The sequence below is a fragment of the Pieris napi genome, chromosome 22 (genome assembly GCF_905475465.1).
Source record: "Pieris napi chromosome 22, ilPieNapi1.2, whole genome shotgun sequence".
Classification (NCBI taxonomy): Eukaryota; Metazoa; Arthropoda; class Insecta; order Lepidoptera; family Pieridae; genus Pieris; species Pieris napi.
The window spans coordinates 520,455-540,689 of record NC_062255.1 but is presented as its reverse complement, the minus strand read 5'-3'; the positions used below and the strand labels follow the sequence as shown (position 1 = coordinate 540,689).

The 20,235-nt window shown below is 34.5% G+C and overlaps 1 protein-coding gene across 2 annotated transcripts; it reads right to left on the bottom strand.

The window, feature by feature from the left end:
* Nucleotides 1–469: 469 nt before the first annotated feature.
* LOC125060592 (SET domain-containing protein SmydA-8) lies at nt 470–20,123 on the bottom strand. Of its 2 annotated transcripts, XM_047665534.1 has the most exons (11): nt 18,047–20,123; nt 12,872–12,912; nt 6,363–6,520; nt 5,956–6,093; nt 5,476–5,637; nt 4,398–4,587; nt 3,020–3,220; nt 2,419–2,651; nt 1,735–1,994; nt 992–1,095; nt 470–659 (listed from the first exon to the last, which is right to left on the bottom strand). In XM_047665534.1, exons 2-11 carry the CDS (start codon nt 12,896–12,898, stop codon nt 519–521), a joined length of 1,614 nt encoding a protein of 537 aa, XP_047521490.1. In that variant the 5' UTR covers nt 12,899–12,912; nt 18,047–20,123; the 3' UTR covers nt 470–518. The 2 variants fall into 2 exon arrangements, with proteins under 2 accessions (XP_047521490.1, XP_047521489.1); XM_047665533.1 differs by lacking the exons at nt 12,872–12,912; nt 18,047–20,123 and adding an exon at nt 6,697–6,843.
* Between the last annotated feature and the right edge of the window lie 112 nt (nt 20,124–20,235).

Genomic DNA, 20,235 nt, shown 5'->3' with positions numbered 1-20,235 from the left:
ATTATTATTTTGTTTTTCTCTTAATTAACATAAAAAAAAGTTTTTTACATTTGAGTCGGTTCGATTCCCAGACGAGACAGGTAATTTTTGAAAATCATTGAATGCAGTAATACTTACTTTCCAAGATAAAATAAAGTCTTCTTTCACCAAAATATCCTATCTACGATATTTAAGGTACTTTTCCCTTGATGTTCCATAGTCTTGGGACGCCCCGTATATATTATATACGCCAATAATTCGGGAACTATTTATTTGCAAACATCATTTACAACATACCGTATAGTGTGGAAATGAAGCAAGCTAAAGTCCACCACAGATAATTAATTTAGATTAGAACAGTGTTTTGTTTAAATTAAAAACAATCTTTAAATTCCTATTTGACTGTAACTAGTTTAATTATGGTCTCAAAATTTTTTTTCTGCATTAAAGATGTATTGAAATAACTGATTTAATTTTTTTGTCTTTCTGACTGTTGTCCTGGCGATAATATTAAAATAAAATACACATGTAATTTAATATTATGATATTTTCCCAATAATTTGTTCCCAAGTCTTGATCTTATCCAGAGCGTCCCTCGCGGCTGTTGCCATGAGCCCCTCGGGGGACTGTTTCGGCTCGAAGTCGAGGATTAGGGCAGATTCCGTTAAATAACTCACGATCTGAAATTAACATAAGAACTATTTTTGTGTCCACTTCTATAATTTAAAAATTGGTTATAAGCCGAACCTACCAACAATATTTCTTTATTTTTATATGTTTTTTAATCATCAAAAACAATACTTGGCAATGTTTTTACAACAGATCGCTTGTTGCTAAGCAAAATATTTCATTTTAAGCGTGATATCCCATCCCTGTGGTCGTAGGTTCGAATCCCGGGCCGATGAATTTCCCTTTGCATTTAAGACGCCGTGAGAAAACCGGCATATTTAAAACCTAAAAAGCAAAGCTTTTAAGGATCGTAGCCCCACCGGTTTACGATCTCTCTCCTTACCTCTTTTAATCTGGTCCTGAGATTCTCTTTGGTGATGGCTTTCCTCTCGAAGTCCCTCGTGGTGAGCACCATCAGAGGTGCGTGAAGTTCGTACAATGTTATACCTGAGAGTATAAGAAACAGAGAAATACGACTTATATATCTTTATGAAAAAATAAAAAAATATACATCGTATACCTTCGTACAAAGTGGGACATGTCAGTCAGTGTGTTTGACACCAGTTTAATTGGAAAGTAATAATAAAGAAACCGATATGTTGTTTATTACATAGGACGGCTTTTGGTACGGGATATATATATAGATATGACTTGTGTGGACGTTATCCCCGTCTCAATTCCCTCGGAGGATCGCAACTAGCGCGGCCGGCTCAAATATATGAGTCTTTCCTCAAACTTCTATTTTGTTCCCTTTGGAGTAAACTCTTGGGCCTTGGGGTTCAAGTGCACAGGCGCTTATTAAAGATTTCAGTTGGCGCCTGGTACATAGTACCGGTGACCCCCGAGCTGGGGCTTTGCTCAACGAATAAGTATTGCAGCGAGGAAATGCTGCCAGCCTTAAAGGTACACTGCCATGGAGCAAACTTTTTAATTTGCTTTTATTTTATTTTTATTAATTATTTAATTATTATTACTATGTTAAGAATATTGTATATTTGTGTGTTGGAAATAAATATAATATAATTTCACTATACACTTGAAAATGTTATGGATTCTGACATAAGAGAGCAGTTCTTAGAGCAGTACCTCGTAGCCTGGAGTATCCCGGTTCGATGACGTCGAAGACCTTCATCAGGTCGCGGCAGATCTCGATCTTCCTGTGCAGCTGGGACTCCGGCATCTCGTGGATCATGAAGCCGGAGATTTTGCCGTAGAGTTGGCTCAGGGAGTGCAACGCGGACAGGCACAGGTAGTGGTTGTCGTGCAGCACGTTGCGGTACTTGTGGAGAAACTTCTCGAAACCTTCTACGTCATTCGCGTCTATTTGCTCCAATTCTTCTGTCAACCTGACGGAAGACGAGAAGTGTTCGGTACGTGAACAGAGAGAGCATCAATAAAGTCAAGACCAGGCCAAGTCCAAAGTAGTGTTAATTTGGTTATACCTCATAGTCTATGGGCAGTTCTTGTCTATGAATGTATTGTGTGAAATAGCTGTCAAGCTTTTTTCTTAACGTTCGTTACACATTACATTTAACTAATAGTTAATAATAATTCGTTAGCGTTAAAATCCTTTAAAGTAAAGGGAACATAGCATTTCTGATTATTTAACGAATTTTAATCCGGTAATATCATGTGATCGTTTTTATAAAGTTATTTAACTATCAGTTAAAATATCCAAAAATAAAGGTTACTTGCGAAAATTGATTCTTTCAATCTAAACTAATATATATTAAAAAAACAACTTTAACTATTTTTCTTAAAAATAAGCACCTTTTGAGCATAGCCTGAACTCCCCCCGCTGTCATGGTGTAGGTGCATGCATTGTCCAGGCACCTCCAGGGGGCTTTGGGCTCCAATGGTGCAGTGGAGAGGATCCTGCCCGAGCACCTGGGGCAGCGGAAGGCACTCGCGAAGGTGCCCAGCTCCGATGGGTCTGAACAACGTTTACAGTGGCATTCGAAGAACTTGCTCAGGCGGATGTGCTCACGACGCTTTAAGGTTCCCTGGAGGACGAGAAAACTGCTTTTAATAGAGTAACGAATAAGGAGTTCCATGATTTTCTTCCCTTGCTTTGAGAAAATGTTAACCATGAGAACCTGGTATCCGGAGGCGGTACATACTAATACTATGAGACACATATTTCTGAAAGATTTTCTGATTTTATTTCTAAAAAGACGTTAAATTTCCGAACTAAGTACAGGTTTTATTGGAAAATTCAATTGATGTTTAAACCTTCCCTGATCTCCCACAAATATTACAAGATCATAATTAGCCAAATCGGTCCAGCCGTTCTCGAGCTTTAGTGAGACTTACGAACCGCAATATAGATAGATAGGAGCATCTGTAAATAATGTTACCCTTGTTACCTCACCTGTAAGGTATAAGCGTAGCAGAGCGACACGAGGTCTCCCGCCCGATGCGCCACCGAGGCCCTGACCGTGAGAGGTCTGCCGGGCACCCGCTCTGCGTCCGTGTGCGTTGTGCTCGGCGTACAGTCGTGGGCCAATAGGAACGCGCCGTCGTACAACGCGCGGGCGTTCGCTCCGTTGCCGCCGACTTCGAATGCGTTCACCTGGAGGTGTTTAAAATTAAAAAAGCGTGGATTTCGATTATGAAAATTTACTTCATGAAATATTTTTTTTAAATTATTTTTTATAATAGGCATATACCGCAAACCAAACACATTTGTCCAGTGGGTACGTTGCCGGACCATCTTTTGAATGACTGAATCCTTGATTTCACATTCACTAGTACATTAAGGTTATTTCGTTAAAAATTTACTATAGTAAATGATTAGTGCATGGTTATATTCACTCATATAATAAAATAATGGTCCCAGTATGGACCTAAGAAATCAGATTAAAATTAACCATGAAAAGAGTCGCTTGATTCATCATGTTTTCCTTTGACATTTCCTTAAACATATTTCTGTGTCATAAGTCACATTACACTATAGTACTAGCTGTGCTCTGCGGTTCCACCCACATTAATTTGGTCGTAGCCGGATGTTCTGTAAAGCTTCCCTCGTGTTATATATATGCCACTATGTAAATAATTTTGTTTGAAATTATTTAAAAAATAACGTTTTACTGTAATTGCAATTATTAATTGAATTCTAAATTGTAGACGAGATTGGTGGATGGCTTAAAAGTATATTTGGGGCAACCCAAATGAGATTGTTAAAATTTATGCTTCGGTCGGCTTTTATAGTTTTACAACTTTATTGTGTTATGAAATCTTGTAACCAAAATAGCGAACCACGACTGCCGTACTTCAAACTCCAACGTTTTTTGACATATCTTGAGATGATTTAAAGCACCCAACATTCTATTCCAAGCTAAAAAATAAAATAAATCAGTGGCGTCAACCTTTTTAGGTCTGGGCCTCAGATTTCTGTATCTGTTTCAGGATAATTTGTCTAATAGGCAAGTAGCTGTGATCAGCCTCTTATGCCTGAAACACGCTGTCAACTTTTTGGGTCTAAGGCAAGCCGGTTTCTCACGATGTTTTCCTTTACCGTTCGAGCTAATGTTAAATGCGCACATAGACAGAAAGTCTACTGGTGCACGCCGGGGATCGAACCTACGACCTCAGGTATGAGAGTCGCACGCTGAAGCCACTTAAAAGCTTAAAAAAAGTTAAAAATATCAAACTGATGTTATTATTCCCCTCTTTTTGTGGTGATGCTGTAACGGATTTCATTTAAAGATAAGTTATACACTGGGGAACGCAAGGTTTCTAAAAAATACCTCTAATATCCCACAAACAGTGTGTATCTCCACGTCATCGAACTCGAAACCCCAGCTCTTCAACCGTTGGACAACATTCCTCTCGTTTGCCGGCCATATGTCACCCCGCGACTTGCGTAATTCGTTGTGAGCCTCCATAGCTATGACCCCTTCCCACTTTTCAGGGTCTGCCGTTTTGAGAAGAAGGCATCTGGAATTTAGGGATAAAAATTCATGGATTCAGCGACAGCAGCTTATAATACAGAAATAGAACTGCAACTCTTCACAGGTCTTCGCCTTAGCATCTGCTCCAGTCATTATTTTGAGAGATAGAAACATTTTTAAAAACCTTCTGTGCCTGTATTAAATTTTTCGGTATAAGGGTTTTGAAACATTTCTTCCGTAACCACATTGCGCACATAGAATTATAAATCATAACTTTACATCCGGGGCCCAAACTTACATTGATCATAGGATTAAGAATAGCGATTTTACCATTAACACTAATGTAGTAGAAACATAGAATTAAAGTTTTAAACTATATGATATTTTTTTATAAATTACTAGCGCACCCGACAGACGTTGTCCTATCTTAACTATGAATATTGATTTCTAATTGGTATAATTAATTAAAAAATATTTCAGAAACAAAGTGTTTATTATTCTAATGCTTTATGTTATACAACATTCTTTGTTTGTTTTTCTGGCTCGCATATTATTATATTATCAATATAATAACTCCGATTGAAGCATTTATTTTAAACGATATTCATTTTTCTTACATCCTCTTTGATGATATTTGCAGCATGCATTCTGTCAATGTTATGTCAAACGCCATGAGGTTACATCAAAAAGTTCGAATTGTATGGTGGTTAAGTATTCTTAAATTTTCTAATTTTCCACGCAATTTTTTTATTTTTTTCTTTTATATGAACCTTCTCCTGGTAATTACAAACACAACAAAAAAAAATCAGACAATTCGGTCAAGCCGTTTTCATGTTATGTTGTGACAACGGAAAACGGGTTTCATTTTTATATATATAGATATGCTACGTATCTACATATTAAATTAAATAATAACGCAAGCGTGTGTACCTGCCTCAATGGCATGAGGGCGTGGTAGCATTCCTTCAGCTCCTCAATGTTCGCGTAGCTTGGAGACGAGTCCTTTAAAGCTTCACACTCGTAGCTCGAGTGTCCAGTATAATACCCTACGCCTGGGCAGCTCTTACTGCACAATGGCCAATCGCAACCTGTACATCTGGAAGTATAGAAAGTTATTGGTGTAATTACCTATAATATCATAATCTATTATATTATCATGAGTGAGTCGTGTGATACTACAGAATTAGTACAAGTGATCAAGAGAGTTTAACATGGTTCCATTACTATAGAAAAAATGTACGTATCTTAATATATTATTAGACTAAAGAATATGGTTATTGGTTTGGTTAAACCATTAGACCCTAGGGTCAAAGTAAACTTTTTTTGTTCTTTGTTTTGGGCCTATCGAACAAAGACTAACCAAATTAACTTTTATCCACCATCTTAACTGCGGGCCACTGTGAAATAAATTTACTTGTATATATTGTTCTCGTCGAGCTCTCTGTAGCAGCCTAGGCAGATAAGTCCGCAGCCGCTGCAGGGACCCACAGCCAGCGCTGGAGCTTCCACAATCACCTCGCCTGGTTTTATATCTCGACTGGCCACCACGTATCTATACCAAAGAGCCAACATTTAAGACCTGACACAGAGAGATGTTTTCTAATAGTTATTCTGCAACAGACATTATACAATGACTTTAATGAATTAATCTTAGAGTTTTTTGAAGTCACATAGTTTACTTTTTGATAAATATAATTTAAATCGCAACATTTGAAACATTCTGTTAAAATCCTAAACAATTAGATAAATCATTGCAGGAATATGATCTAAGTTGTTTCTTAAACAATTACCACGTTTATTATTAATAAAAATTAAACCTACCGTCCCATAACATCCGACTGTTTGATTTCGTAGCATGGTTTGTCTTTTTCCTTTTCAGTTTCCGCTGAATCCTTTTCGTTTTCTTTAACTTCTACATCCAAAACTTCTTCTATAACGTTTTCTTTGTTTCGTACTTCGTGCTTTCCGCGTTTCTTGTGCTGTAAATTATAAATACTCCGTAAGAACCCAGCGTTTACTACGAAAACACTTAACATTACCGTTCACTACTCGCATGATTATTTAAATATATTTAACAGCACGGTGTTTTGAAACGGTAATTGATCACATTCGTTTATAAAATTTGACATGAATCCAATTCTCAAAATCTACGTACACAAGTTAGACATCGTAGCATCAGAGACGCGTAGTATGAATGACCGTCGAATGTTTTGTGACGTATTATGAATGATTCTGGAGCCAGTGTATTTTTGTTCAGCACTTGAGTTGGAAAAAACTCATAATCCCGCCAATAACAAGCAGAGACTGATGGCTGTAATTTCATTAAGCAGGAACGCCGCTAAGTGCGACTGATAATCCTGTATTAAGCTAATGCAGGTCAGAGGAAGCCTTGTCGCAATTGAATAAATGAAATTAAGCCTTGAACGCCGTGATTAAGCTGATTAGAAAGGATCTAATATGGTCTGTCGTACAAAATTGGCCATTGGCACAGTATCACTAATTAGTTCTGTGTGTGTGATAAAACGCTTGACTGTAATTCAACAATTTGAATTTAGGGAACATATTCCATATTTCTGACATCTCTAAGTCTTTTTTATTCCCATAGGATATTTAATGGGAATGAAGGGAATGATTAGCTTGAACGTATACCAAAATGAATACTCACATACTATTAATAGCAATAAAAAGGTATAATTGAGAGCTATTCATGTTATTTAGGATTAAGTACATATTATGATCTGAGTGTTATCGTGTCGTGTTAATCGTGTTAACGACGATTTTGCGATGCGAAACTTAATACAATTTTAATCGCTTGTAACTTTAAACGGCGTTACAGTGTATGTCAGCTAACAATATATACGGTCCTTACAGATGATGTTGGCGTGGCGTACTGGCCACTTTATGTCAAATATCTCCTCTTTGGTCAAGAATTCCAATTTCAAATTTTACAGCTATTTCCTCGGGCAAAAACTCGTTCGAAATACAAATTTTCGAAAACCATGATTCATTTCATATTCCCGTTTAATTTTTTTTCTTTACGTGACTCTATAATTAAAATCATGAACTATCTCGTTATTTACGAGTACGAGTTCCACTGTGGCACCAGTGCTTTAGGTTCCAACGTTTTCGTTCTAGAAATTTCGACCTGCAGAACAAGCCTTGTGGACGGCCAGAGACTAAGAGAGTGCATAGATAGCGATGGTATATATTTAGATAAATTAAATATAATCTATTTAAAAAAATCCACCTTTTGTTCCCCCCATACAAAACGCCAATTTCATATGTAAGGACCTAATATAATTCTTTATATACTTGTGTACAGTGCGAATTGAAAATAAACGCATTCCTACTATTGTACGTTTGCGCATAAGACATAATTAGTATAGAACTCATTATATTAACTAAATCACTTTCGTAGCTGTCGCATATGTCAAATTAAATTACACATCTTGGCACTGAGTCGGTCACTCAATCATGTGAACCGCTCGTTTCCAGCCAAGCTGAAAGTGCTTTATGAAATCATTAAAGTTCTATTATGACTTCTTAACTGAAAATGTATGGTACCATTACCTTTTACGCAAAATTATTACTACTAAATTTATAAAGACCCTTTTATAAAAATACCAGTCGCAGTTTTACGGCTGTCTTTACCACGCATAAGGTCTGTATAGGCGTGTGTTTCGAAAAAAATGTTTGATCTTTTGGCCGTAAAGTCTAACAGTACGAAATAAATTCATATGGAAAATTTTATATAAACCAATGTATATTTAAATTTTCTTAAACGTAATGTACGAATACTGTACATTCAAAAGTAACAGAAAGCCGTCCCATATGCAGACCAATAAAAAAATATTCTATTACCCGGACTTCACGCGACCTCCCACAAATAGTATAGATTCGTTCTCGTGTCGTACGTCTGTTGGCATGATTGAGGCATCAAAATAATCGTAATTCAACAGGTGATGTTGTAATATAACCTATCATATCTCTTATTTATAAATTAAAGCACGCTTGCATTTTATAAACGTAAATTCGCGTCTACCTAGAATGTCTTGAAATGAGTAATTTATACGTTCAGCCGCTTTATGCTGCTCCTTAGTTTCTTCTTTACCTAAACCCTTGATCCTTACCTATCCTTAAAGGAGTTTTGATATTATTGATGGTCGCTAGTCGATTCAGTCTATAGTTTATTTCCGAGCGGCTTGATCCCCTGGCGTTGCGCAGCGATGTGGGGTCTGCATCTTCTATCGCATTAACCATGGAGAGTGTTCAGTGGAGCTGAGTTTCGACATCGGAAGGATCGGTATCACCTCAACGTCCGTCTTTCCACAACTGAGAGATTTTTAAGGCAGTTTTTGCCTCGCACCGGCACTGTGGCACCAGCTGCCCACTGAAGTATTTCCGAACCAATACGACTTTAGGGTCCTTCAAGACAAGAGCGTACCAAATCTTTAAAGGCCTGCGACGCACTCGCGAGCCCTCTGGCATTGAGTGTCCATGGGCGGTATCACTTAACATCAGCTGAGCCTTCTGCCCTTTACCCTGTTCTATGAAAAAAAAAATTTCTTCTGAAATTTACATTTAAATTTCTTGCGATATATTATATCTACCGTTTTGTAAATTTGATATACTCGTAGTTCTTTCAGCGCTGCTGGGGTCACGCGATATAAAAACTCAAGGAATTTATGAAGTGGTAAAGATTTCACTATATGTATGCTAGCTTTTATAAGCTTCTAAAACTCCCATAGCAACAGTCTATAATTACAACTTTCTTGGCACTCGTTTAGTAATTGATGTTTTAAACGGCTTCGAAGCAAAACTATTGTTTTACTAGTTGGAACGCGTTCAAATTACTTTTTAAATTCTCTAAATATTTGATCATCTTATAAAAGATTGACGAGTATATTCCATTTTAATGCGAAAGAATTTCACTTCGATAAGCATAATGTTGGGTTGAATGAAACAAAAACAAAAAATTCAATATACCATAAATAACACAGATGAAGATGTACACAAAAAGGGAATTGAGCTAATTACTTAAGTGATTCCTATCCAAAATCCTGTTTATTAATTCAAATTAGAACTTTTCATTTCGATATTTAATGTATTTTTTTAAATATCTTATGTTATAATTTCGAGAATTTTTACCAATTGCCAGATATCTTCCTTTAGGTTTAAATATATAAGAACCAATCTGCATGATGCATCCCGACCATATAGAAGAGTTTATTGCCAGTTCTTCTCTTCCGTTCTACGCCCTTGATTTAAGAAATGGTAGTAAACGTAAAATTAGATTTAATATGTATTTTGACGTTCATAAGTGTACATTGTTGTTTATGTAAATGTTACCTATATGACTTTGACTATAGCATTTTTATATTTAATAATATCTAAGCTTATTAATAATTATAATGTTTCGGTAGGTATATCATTGAAAAATGGTTGAGATTAAATATCTTAAAAGGTAAAACTGACAGACTAGTTCGGAGTATAGTCGGAAACGATCGTCTAGCATTATTTTTAATCTGGTTTAAAAATCCCGTTACTAAAATATATTCACGGATATGTTTACAGTGTAAGTGACAGTTTGTTTGGCTATTAATCGCTTATTCGCGCCGACTAACAATCAGTTTATTTATCGGCTAAACCGTGAATTAGTTTAATAGCTCCGTTGACACACATACTCCTTCCTCAGAAAGATTTATAGAAAAGTGAATTTTTAAGGCAGTAAACGTTTAATTGGCTTCGACGGGGTTATATGCTTTGCGAGATATAATACTAAACAGTAGATTTATTGTGTTAGAATGTCTATTAAATTGGTCATTGGTGCAGTTGTCATGCCAACTATACAGGCGGTAGAAGACTCGAACGTCGCCCGCGTCGGTTTATTCAGATTATATATGTGTTTAAAATTTCTTTCAAAGTTTTACTAAAAATCTATTTTAGTATTTTCATAAACAGAAAAGAAAGTTTATTTAAAATATATACAAAAAATATGTATTATTATTTATTGTATCAATTATTAAAAATTTTGTTCGCCTCATGCAAAAAGTCGGGATTTATATTTTTGTAAGGTTTAACGATTTCTTCGATTTATAAATTTGATACTTAAACGAATCAATTATGATTACCTATGGTACTGTCTCCATGTCTTAATGGTCCCATGTCCTATACACATATGACATAGGAGCCCAAAGGACTCTACCGATATGGTTCAATTCTGGCGGAAATAGTATTACTGATTCAGTCAGTCAGGCTTAGCGACCTGAAATATGCCTTGGCCTTATTTAACTACAACATAATATATTACATGACTGGAATATTTTATAAATAGCTTAAATTTTCCACTTCACTAGAGCGTCAATTGACACCTGTCTTAACAAGATGTTCGCGCCTCGTGCGAAGAACGAAATTGGTTTTTACTTGTCAATGAAATTATATTTTGCGTCTTCGTGCTACATCTGTATCACATCAGACATCCATCTTTAATTCTAAGGGATAAATACAACCTCCTTTTTGTCGACATGATGTTTTAAAAGTTCCCTCAAGCGCACATTAATAGAATTGGATTAGCTAGAAAATTTCAGTTAATTTATTATAATTCACGTACTTTGTATTGTATTCCTCTTAGGGTCCTTCAAGAAGAGAGGGTACCAATTCTTAAAAGGCCGGCAACGCACTCGCGAGCCCTCTGGCATTGAGAGTGTCCATGGGCGGCGGTATCACTTAACATCAGGTGAGCCTCCTGAGTTTGTAAAAAAAATTGTAAGAACAGAAGCATTCTTACTGCAATTTTCTATTTTTTTTAACGTTACAAAACTACAATCAAATGTACTCAATTATAGGCTGTTGGCAATTTGCACGCCAGCATAACGTTGGCGCTAGCGGTCGGCGCGTCTGACATTTTCGAATCATTATTGGCACCTTTCAATCATTTGATTGTCGAAGAACAATTGGGGGCATACGCCGCTCGTAGATATGAGCCACGCCTGATCGGCATGCTGATGTATGACGGCAACGCATTGTCGATTCTAAGGTTTAGTTTACAATGCTTTTTTGGGGAACGAAATTCGAACGAGAATTTATTCATAGACTCATAGCTTCCATGAAATCATTTGCAAAATTGTAGGCGTCTGTGACTGGCTTTAAAAGCCTGATTAAACTATAATCAAGTTCGAACATCGAAATTATAATGTTTCTATATGTATAATTTGTAATGTTGTGTTTACGTGTATGTAGTATGGCTTCTTTGCCCCAGACAGCAGTACTATGGTTTCAGATTTTGTCTAGTAATCTTATCATGTCAACATAGTCGTGTTATACAGGGCGTCCCAAAGTTATGGGACATGAAGGGAAAGTACCTTAAATATCGTAGATAGGGTATTTTACTGAAAGAAGACTTTATGTTATTTTTAATCGTTAGTAATTCTGCATTCAAAGATTTTCTTAAAATTTCTTGCCTCGTCTGGGAATCGAACCGACTTCAATAAAAAAAAACACCCCTACTTTTATGATGCCAATCGAAAGAATGGCCAAAAACTAATAACTCTTCTTAAGAAACATAGTATTTTAAAAGAAAGGAACAACGTGAAATTAATCATTTCCCTTCATGTTCCATAACTTCGGGATGGCCTGTATATTGTTGTCTAGATTTTCAAGGCTAGTTTGTCTGTTTTTCCAACGAATAACTAAGGTAAATATATGTCATTAGATTTACACCGATGAGTAAATAGCAACACGAACAAAAGCCCTTGGATTGTGCAAGCAGGTCTATTTCGAGTTGGCAAGCATTTCGCCAATGAAATATGAGAATGGAACGAATTAACATAAGTCAAAATATATTCGCCTGGCATTATTGGTGCTGCACTAGCTGCTATTAACCTCATCCGCGAGATACATTTACGTCTCTCTCTGACCAGGATTTCTGATAAGCTCTTAAAACGAGGAGTTTTGGGAATACTGTTATAAGTTAAGTCAGTTGGATATTCATAGTTATTACTACGGGAGATTTATTTATTTATTGCATATTTTTATCTTTTTTATATCCAATAACATGAACACGCAAAGCAAAAATATTTATTTATCTATTTCTTATAGTAGTTTTAGTAACAATTATACTTATTTTTCTACTATTATTATTACTACATTGTTTTTCTTTTTTTGCGCAAACTAACTGTTTTGATCTCTGGCAGAATGACCAGCGCTGTGGAACACGTCTGCTCCACAGCATAGTGCTGAGCCAGGGCCAGTTACAACCACAACACACACACACTTAAAATGTACCTTATTCCATTTTTTCTTTCCGTAATTTATTAATTTAAAAAACTAACCTTTTTCTTATGAGATTTCTTGTTCATGCTGAGATTGGAATCTGAAACGAAATGAAATATGGTCATAGCTTGGTTTGCATTGGTTACATGTCATATTAGACATCTAGATGGGCGACAGCTTGTAGCGATGGCCCAAAATACCAGAGCGTACTAGTCGTAGCATTTTCTATAGAGAAGAGTCAATTTTGCTATATACTATACGAACATATTTAAATAACTAACATATATACTAAGGCCAGTGACATATACACTATAACATTATAACCATTAAAATTGTAAATAAAACGTTAAACGTCACAACCCAATTGAATTGACGCTCCACAGTTAGCCGAAGCAAGAAACCTGTTCTTGACGAGAATTCTCATTCGAATACAGGATGTATTCCTATATTCGAATAAGAATTAAATAATGATAAAGATAATTCTAGATCTTGGATCTAACGTCTTTTTTTTATGTTACAGGTGGCACACGAACAGGAGACTCATCTGATGTTAAGCCTCATTGACACTCTAGGCCTTGGCCTTTTAAGAATTGGTTCGGAAATACTTCAGTAGGCAGCTGGTTCCACATTGTGGTGGTGCGCGGCAGAAATTGGCTTAAGAAACGCTAAGTAAGAACGACGGACGTCAAGGTGATACGCATGGTATTTTGTATTCTGCCTTGACGTCCTATGATGAAACTCAGCTGTAGGTAGTAGTCCGAACAACTCCTCTGAACAGTCTCCACGGTAAATGCGGTAGAAGATGCAATTTTCATTTAAAGGTTGAAACGATGTCCCACAATGAAGACTACGCAATCTGAATTTTCAGTTTCACAGCTGAGGATTTTACGACCGCATAAAATTTATGTTCGTTATTATTACGCCCGGTACATGTTAAATATTTTATCAACCGTTTTATTGCGTACATTTTGTATAAAGCTTTTGATCACTTTGTTTTACGCAACTCGTAAAAATGCAAATTGAAATATTCGTTTATAAAATATGTACCTCTTTAATTTCACATTATCTTTCTTTTGTCTTTCATAAATTATACGCTTTTTGAAGCAAATTTCATTGCATTCATTGCGTTTAAAATCCATGATCCTCCAATAATGGACGTGACTGGACTGGACTGACTGGACAGAAAATGATTGATTATGATTAAAGCTTTATTAATTAATCCATACAAAACTTGTTTTACATTTATTAATATAAGTATAAGTTCTGTTAGTATTAGTTTTTAAAATGAAGGTTATTTTGTTCCAGAATTTGTATGCTCCCTCAATTTCCTTTTATCTTGAGCAACATTCATCCAGTTTTCCCCCGCTAGTTCATCTTTTCTTTTATCACAAAAGAATGCTTATTCCGAATCAAATAAAGTTGTTTAAATACTGATCCAAATTTTCGAAGAAGTTGATGCAAGTTATATTGATGTAAAATATAAAAATGTATGGACTATATATTTTAGAAAAATAATTTCAATAAAACTCAATTAACGAATATAAAGTCTTTTTACCATTATTAAAAACACTCAAATTATCGAGTTATGTAATGTGTACAAAATTTGCTTTTAAATTCATAACGGAAAGTTTGATTAATGTTACACACGCTTAAACAAAACTAAGTATTATTTTCCCACCTAGCAAGAAATTAGAGCTTTTCGAAATTTAAAAATGTTTTAACAGGAAAACCGATGGTATTCCGTTAAAACGTAAAAGAAACAGGAAATGGCCACTACTTCTTGTTAGCATCAATCGTTTTGTATTTTTAGTGTTTGAATCGTCGGATTTCAGCGTAAATATGAAACATGTGAACATGAATTATTTATCTGCCCACACAGCAATCATGTAGTCTTGACATGTGATGTGCAAATAATACATTTCTTCAAAATTAATATAATGTTTATAATGTTTCGCGAGGTCATTTTTCTTTTGAGTTCGTTTTTATTAAATTTTGTAACGATAAAACTTTATTTAGCTATGTTTATTATTTATTTTTTATCAATAAGTTTAATACATAAATTATTCTAAATAGAAGCTGGCAGTGAAATTATTAGTGTTCCTAACGCACAGTTATACGGACAGTTCTCGAACAAAGCTGTGTTTGTAAGTAACAAAAATAATTAAATAAAATTAAGGAGATTCATGTCCTTAATAATAATGCGATAAATACTATAATAACTCGGACGTACAATTTTAAACAAAGTAAACAATCAATTTTTAAAGTAGGTGTGTATTAAAAGCAGACATCACATAGCATGTGCCATTTGAAAAAAATATCGCGATTTCTAAATACGGGAATTGTTGTCCCGGATTTTCAGTTTGCAATGTTTATAGAATTTATTTCCATACGATAGCCATTTGGCATGGAAGCAAAACAAATATGCTTGTTTCTGGTTAAAATATTTTCACAATAAGTATGTTGAATTTTATATTTATAAATTTTTAACTCTATTTTTCTACGTAATAATTGTTTTCAATTAGTTTTTTTTATATCGAGGCGGAAATACTAAATTAAAGTTGCCTACGGATTTAGATATTTTTAATGTAAATTAAATCACATATAACGCTCTTAATCGCAAAAATTTGATCAGTTTAACCACATTTTTAACAATATTAATTAAGCTATACTATTAGGAAACTAATTACTTAGTAGTTTGTTTATTTATTAAAGTTCGCTACATCGTACAAAATGAGATATTTATAGTTCATATTATTAGCTATCTTTTCTAAAATATATGACAATTATGGTAAACATAAATGATACAAAAAATAAAAATTACTAGCAAAACAGCGGATTAGGTATCCGATAGGCACTTAACTTTTTTTATATTTAATCAGTGGTTTAATAAAATTGTTAACACAATAATGGTCAACATATTTAACTATATCGGACTGGCTCTGTGTAGTAGTAAAACGGCCTGCACATCGAAAGTTTAAAAGGAAAAAATTTAAATCAAATCGGCTTTCATTAAAAAAAGAACACCCTTCTCACTCTCTCTCAATCGGTTTCATTTGCTCTCTCCCGACAATAACGCACATCTTCGTGACGTTCCGTAAAAATTTTCCCCTAATGCGCCTAAAGAAGTTTCACTTCAACAAAATATCTACACATAGAAAGATGTCGGAGAACGAACACGGTGTGCCGTGCCGTCTGCCGCATTCTCCTCAATTCAAACATTTTCTATTTTCTATTCGTCGCACGTCAAATGAAAAATCTGCTGATGTTACTAATTTTTTTCCTCCGATTTCACAAGCAAATGGTGGCCCAGTTCAGCACGTCAACCGTCACGTTTAATTAAATTCGGTCCCGACTCATTTATTATACAAAAACGCAGTCAAAATAAAATTATGACGCGTATCAAAAAATATCCGATGAAAACTGCAAAATTACAAATGCTACATTAAAGCTATCGTTTAATAATACTCTACACCCAGCTTTGCCAGCATGAATTTTTTGTATTTTGACAAGATATTTTGCTACCTACAAAAACAGAACTTTGCTGCTTTGCGGGGTAGAACAGAATGCATCGGCTTCCAGTACTGTTTAGATTTAGACTTTACACTGCATGTGCCTGAAAAGTATTTCAGATCCAGAAGGCATGCCATGCTGTCTAAGTCGAGCTCACAAACTGTTCTCCGCTTCAGTCACCAATTCCGCTACTTAACCGTTTCCTCAGTTCTGCACCAGAACTAGATATATTTGTGACAGGTTTGGGAAAACGATTCGTTTTTATTTTATGTTAGTGTGTAAGTTGGTATTATTATTAGTATTTGGCATTTATGCTGTAAATAAATAAACGTTATATTTTAGTATATTTATTCTCACTATATATCAATAAGTCAACAACGAATTCTTATTTCTGAATTGTATTCTCAAAGGCGGTAAGTAAATATGACAACATAATTGCAAGACTGACATTCTTTAAGTCCAAATTTATATTAACAAATAGATAATAATAGGGATTTGTATTCTATTTAAGCAAAGTCTAGTCTAGGCATTATAGCCTCGTATGTAATCCTGCGCAATGCGTTTGTGATCCACTTGGCAGTTGCATTCAGCATTATCTACAATCATAAATCTAATGCATAAATTTGAAATCTATTCCTATTGTTATTGACTCAATACATGTTATAGTAGTTCGCAGCTAAAGTATTTGTGTTTTAACTATAATTTTCCACCTAGATACCTTAGAAATACTGGATAACCCTTATAGAAGCCTCAAGAATAAATCTATGACGCACGTATGATATTAGGAACATGCTTATATGACAAAGTAAAGAGTGGGACAATGGTATATTTATAGAGCTGTCCAAATACACGTGTAGGGCGTACAGACAGACGGACAGACATAAATCCTCTACTATGCAACGCTTGGCACTCGCTGCCACTGCATTCTGATCGCTTGATAGCCGCTGTACGGTTAGATTAAAAATTACATAATATATTAATATTTATCCGCGACATATACCTGTAAACAAAATCTTACAAATCACAGATACTTTTCTATCTGTAGATATTTTTAATGTCAATTCCGATTGGAAAGCAATGAAACGGTAAATAATATATTTTTTTATCATTTATTTATAGAGAAGATAGGAATAATTGTGTAGAAATAAATATTACTTGATTTAAAAAACCCATTTAATTTATATGCTTGTGCATAGCAGCTCGCTTCGTCGATCTGAGATCGAAGTGTCTAATTATTCATCAGCAGCGAATCGGTCCCACGGAAATGTTTTTGTAATCAGATGGACTTCTTAGTGCATTTTGGATTCGGTTACATATTTTTGTTAACAAATTTATTATTATGATCTAATCATGCTGACTATACTTTTAATCAGTTCATATCGCTTGTCTTATTGGAGCAATGTTTACATGAAAGCTATTATGGTTCGCATTCGAATATTCAGGGAGGGCGCTTTACATAAAAAAAAACATCATTTGAATGTTATAATTGTAACTTTGTATGCCATTGGAAATACATGTATCCAAAATTTTAGATTATCTGTCGCAGAAACGAATAAACTGTTGTTTATTTATTTTAATTTAAACCGTAAATGCCCAATAATATTTACTTAAATTCTCTAAAGCATCTCGAATTGTTTTTAAATCATATATATATATATATATATATATGCACTAAAAACTATTTTAAAACCCTACACATATTACAATTTTCACAATAAACTTACTTGTCTCGCCTGAAAACGAATATCAGTTCTTATAAACTGCACTTTAAACACAAAAACCTTACACAATACACAATAAAGCCGAATTGTCGAAGAGGCGGTAAATTTTAATGGCGCGCGCGTTCGTTTCCCGCGCAAACGTTAACTGCCGCGTTTGGCTTGACACAATAAAATTAAGCATCCAAAAGGCGACTCAGCTTTGCATTTAATTTCGTAATATCTAAACGTATCCCGAATTGCGGGACATTTCTTAAGAGTTAATTTGGCAACAGTGGAATGCCAAATGGTTTTAATGGCATGAGACTGTTTATTTCTCGCTTTTCATGATGATGCCAACAATACATTTGTTTTCAGTCAATCTTAAAAAAGTAAATAAAATAAATACTATTTTAGTTTTCTGAGTGTTAGTAAAATGCAAGACGGGATTTTCTTTTGCTAGTTGCATAATTACCTAGATACGTCGCTCCTATGATCCCATTTCATTTAATCAAGTCTATGGTAGGTACTGTATTTTACAGTAATATATTATTTACCTTCTTAATAATTTCTAATTATAATAATAGGATATCTTTTATTTGTTGTGTTATTTGTCAGACTTGCAGTCTTTTATTTTTTAAACTTAAAGGAAAGTATGTACCTATAGGTCAGCTACTCTACTACTTCCAAAGTCATACCTGTAAACTCCCATAGCCAAATAGACGTATAATTATTATTATTATACCTATTTACTATTTAGTCACGCCATATACAAGTAATACGCGTGAATTAAACTAATGCTTATAACGATATTACTAAAAACTTACTTTACACAAAAAGCATTTTTGCACAAAACCTTAAACAACCAAAAATAAATGTGAAACTGATATCTCCACAAAGATAATACTAACTTAATTTTTAATTTATCAAAATGAAATACGGATACAATGATTACCAGAATATCCCTTTCGATCTTTAAATAGACCGCATATTTACGTGATGAGCAACATTATCGAAATTAAGATTGAACGAATCTTCCCTATTTGAGGCAGTTGACTAATCATTAAAATACATATAAACGAGAACATGCAAGTACGCAATTTCATAGGCGTTTGACGTAGGTACTTAAACTTATAGTTTAAGTATTTCTGTTAAATTTCCATTATAATTAATATGCGGATTAAAGTGCCGGTGTATGTGTGAAGCAGACAAGAATATATTTGACAAAATTAAAATACCTAAGAGAAAAATCTACAAAACTGGATAAGCTGGAGTTAAAGTAGCTGTACTCTTACATCTGCATTGATAACATATATGTTCCAGATGACATCTAGAAATATTTTTTTATTTTTTATTGATTTTATTATTTGCCGGTATCAGTATAACCAATTAGACTTCTTAACGCAGGCTTACTGCTGCCAAATATTGTATCTAAAGTATCCTCGTTTGTGCGTGCGCAATTAACATTTGCTCGTTGATAAAAAAAAAATATTAGAAAACTAGCTTGTCTTATAAATATCAATACACAGCAAAATTGTTAGTAATATTATGTACGGCGTTCAATTTAGTCACTGCCGTACACAATAGTAAACAATTGTTTGTTATATAATTCTTATGATGTGGACAACTCCGTAGTCCGTGGTAGTGTTTAACTCCGTATGTTGTTGTTTTTTGACATTTAATAATTGATAAAAATATTCACCAAAAAAAGGTCATAAATTAAAAACAGTTCTAGGTATTTAAATATGACATTCATAAGTTAAGCCTTTTATTTCAGAACATCACATCTATGCATCAAAGAGTTGTCGGCGGACTTTGGTGATCTTGTCTCGTCGCTTTTGGCGCGAGCGTACGAATAATAAACAATGGATGATCATTAAAATTGTTATTTTGGTTGCGTCTCAGTAGCAACGACATAGATTATTATAGCTACTACAATTAAAGTGTTGTTTTAGAAAAATGTACAGAGATGTACAGTCAATAATTTGTCTCACACTGGTACATAAATGTATATAAGTAGAGCTTACTATTTTAGTAAAGCAGATTATACATTTTGTATGTTTATAAAGGAACATGCAGTCACAAAAAAGCATTTTCGTAAGTACTTTTTGATAAGGCATGCAACCAGGCAGACGAGAATTCTGCCTGATACCCTTAGGTCTTCTGTCAATGTGTAAAAAACCATTTAAAATTACTTTATTAAAATATAGAAAATG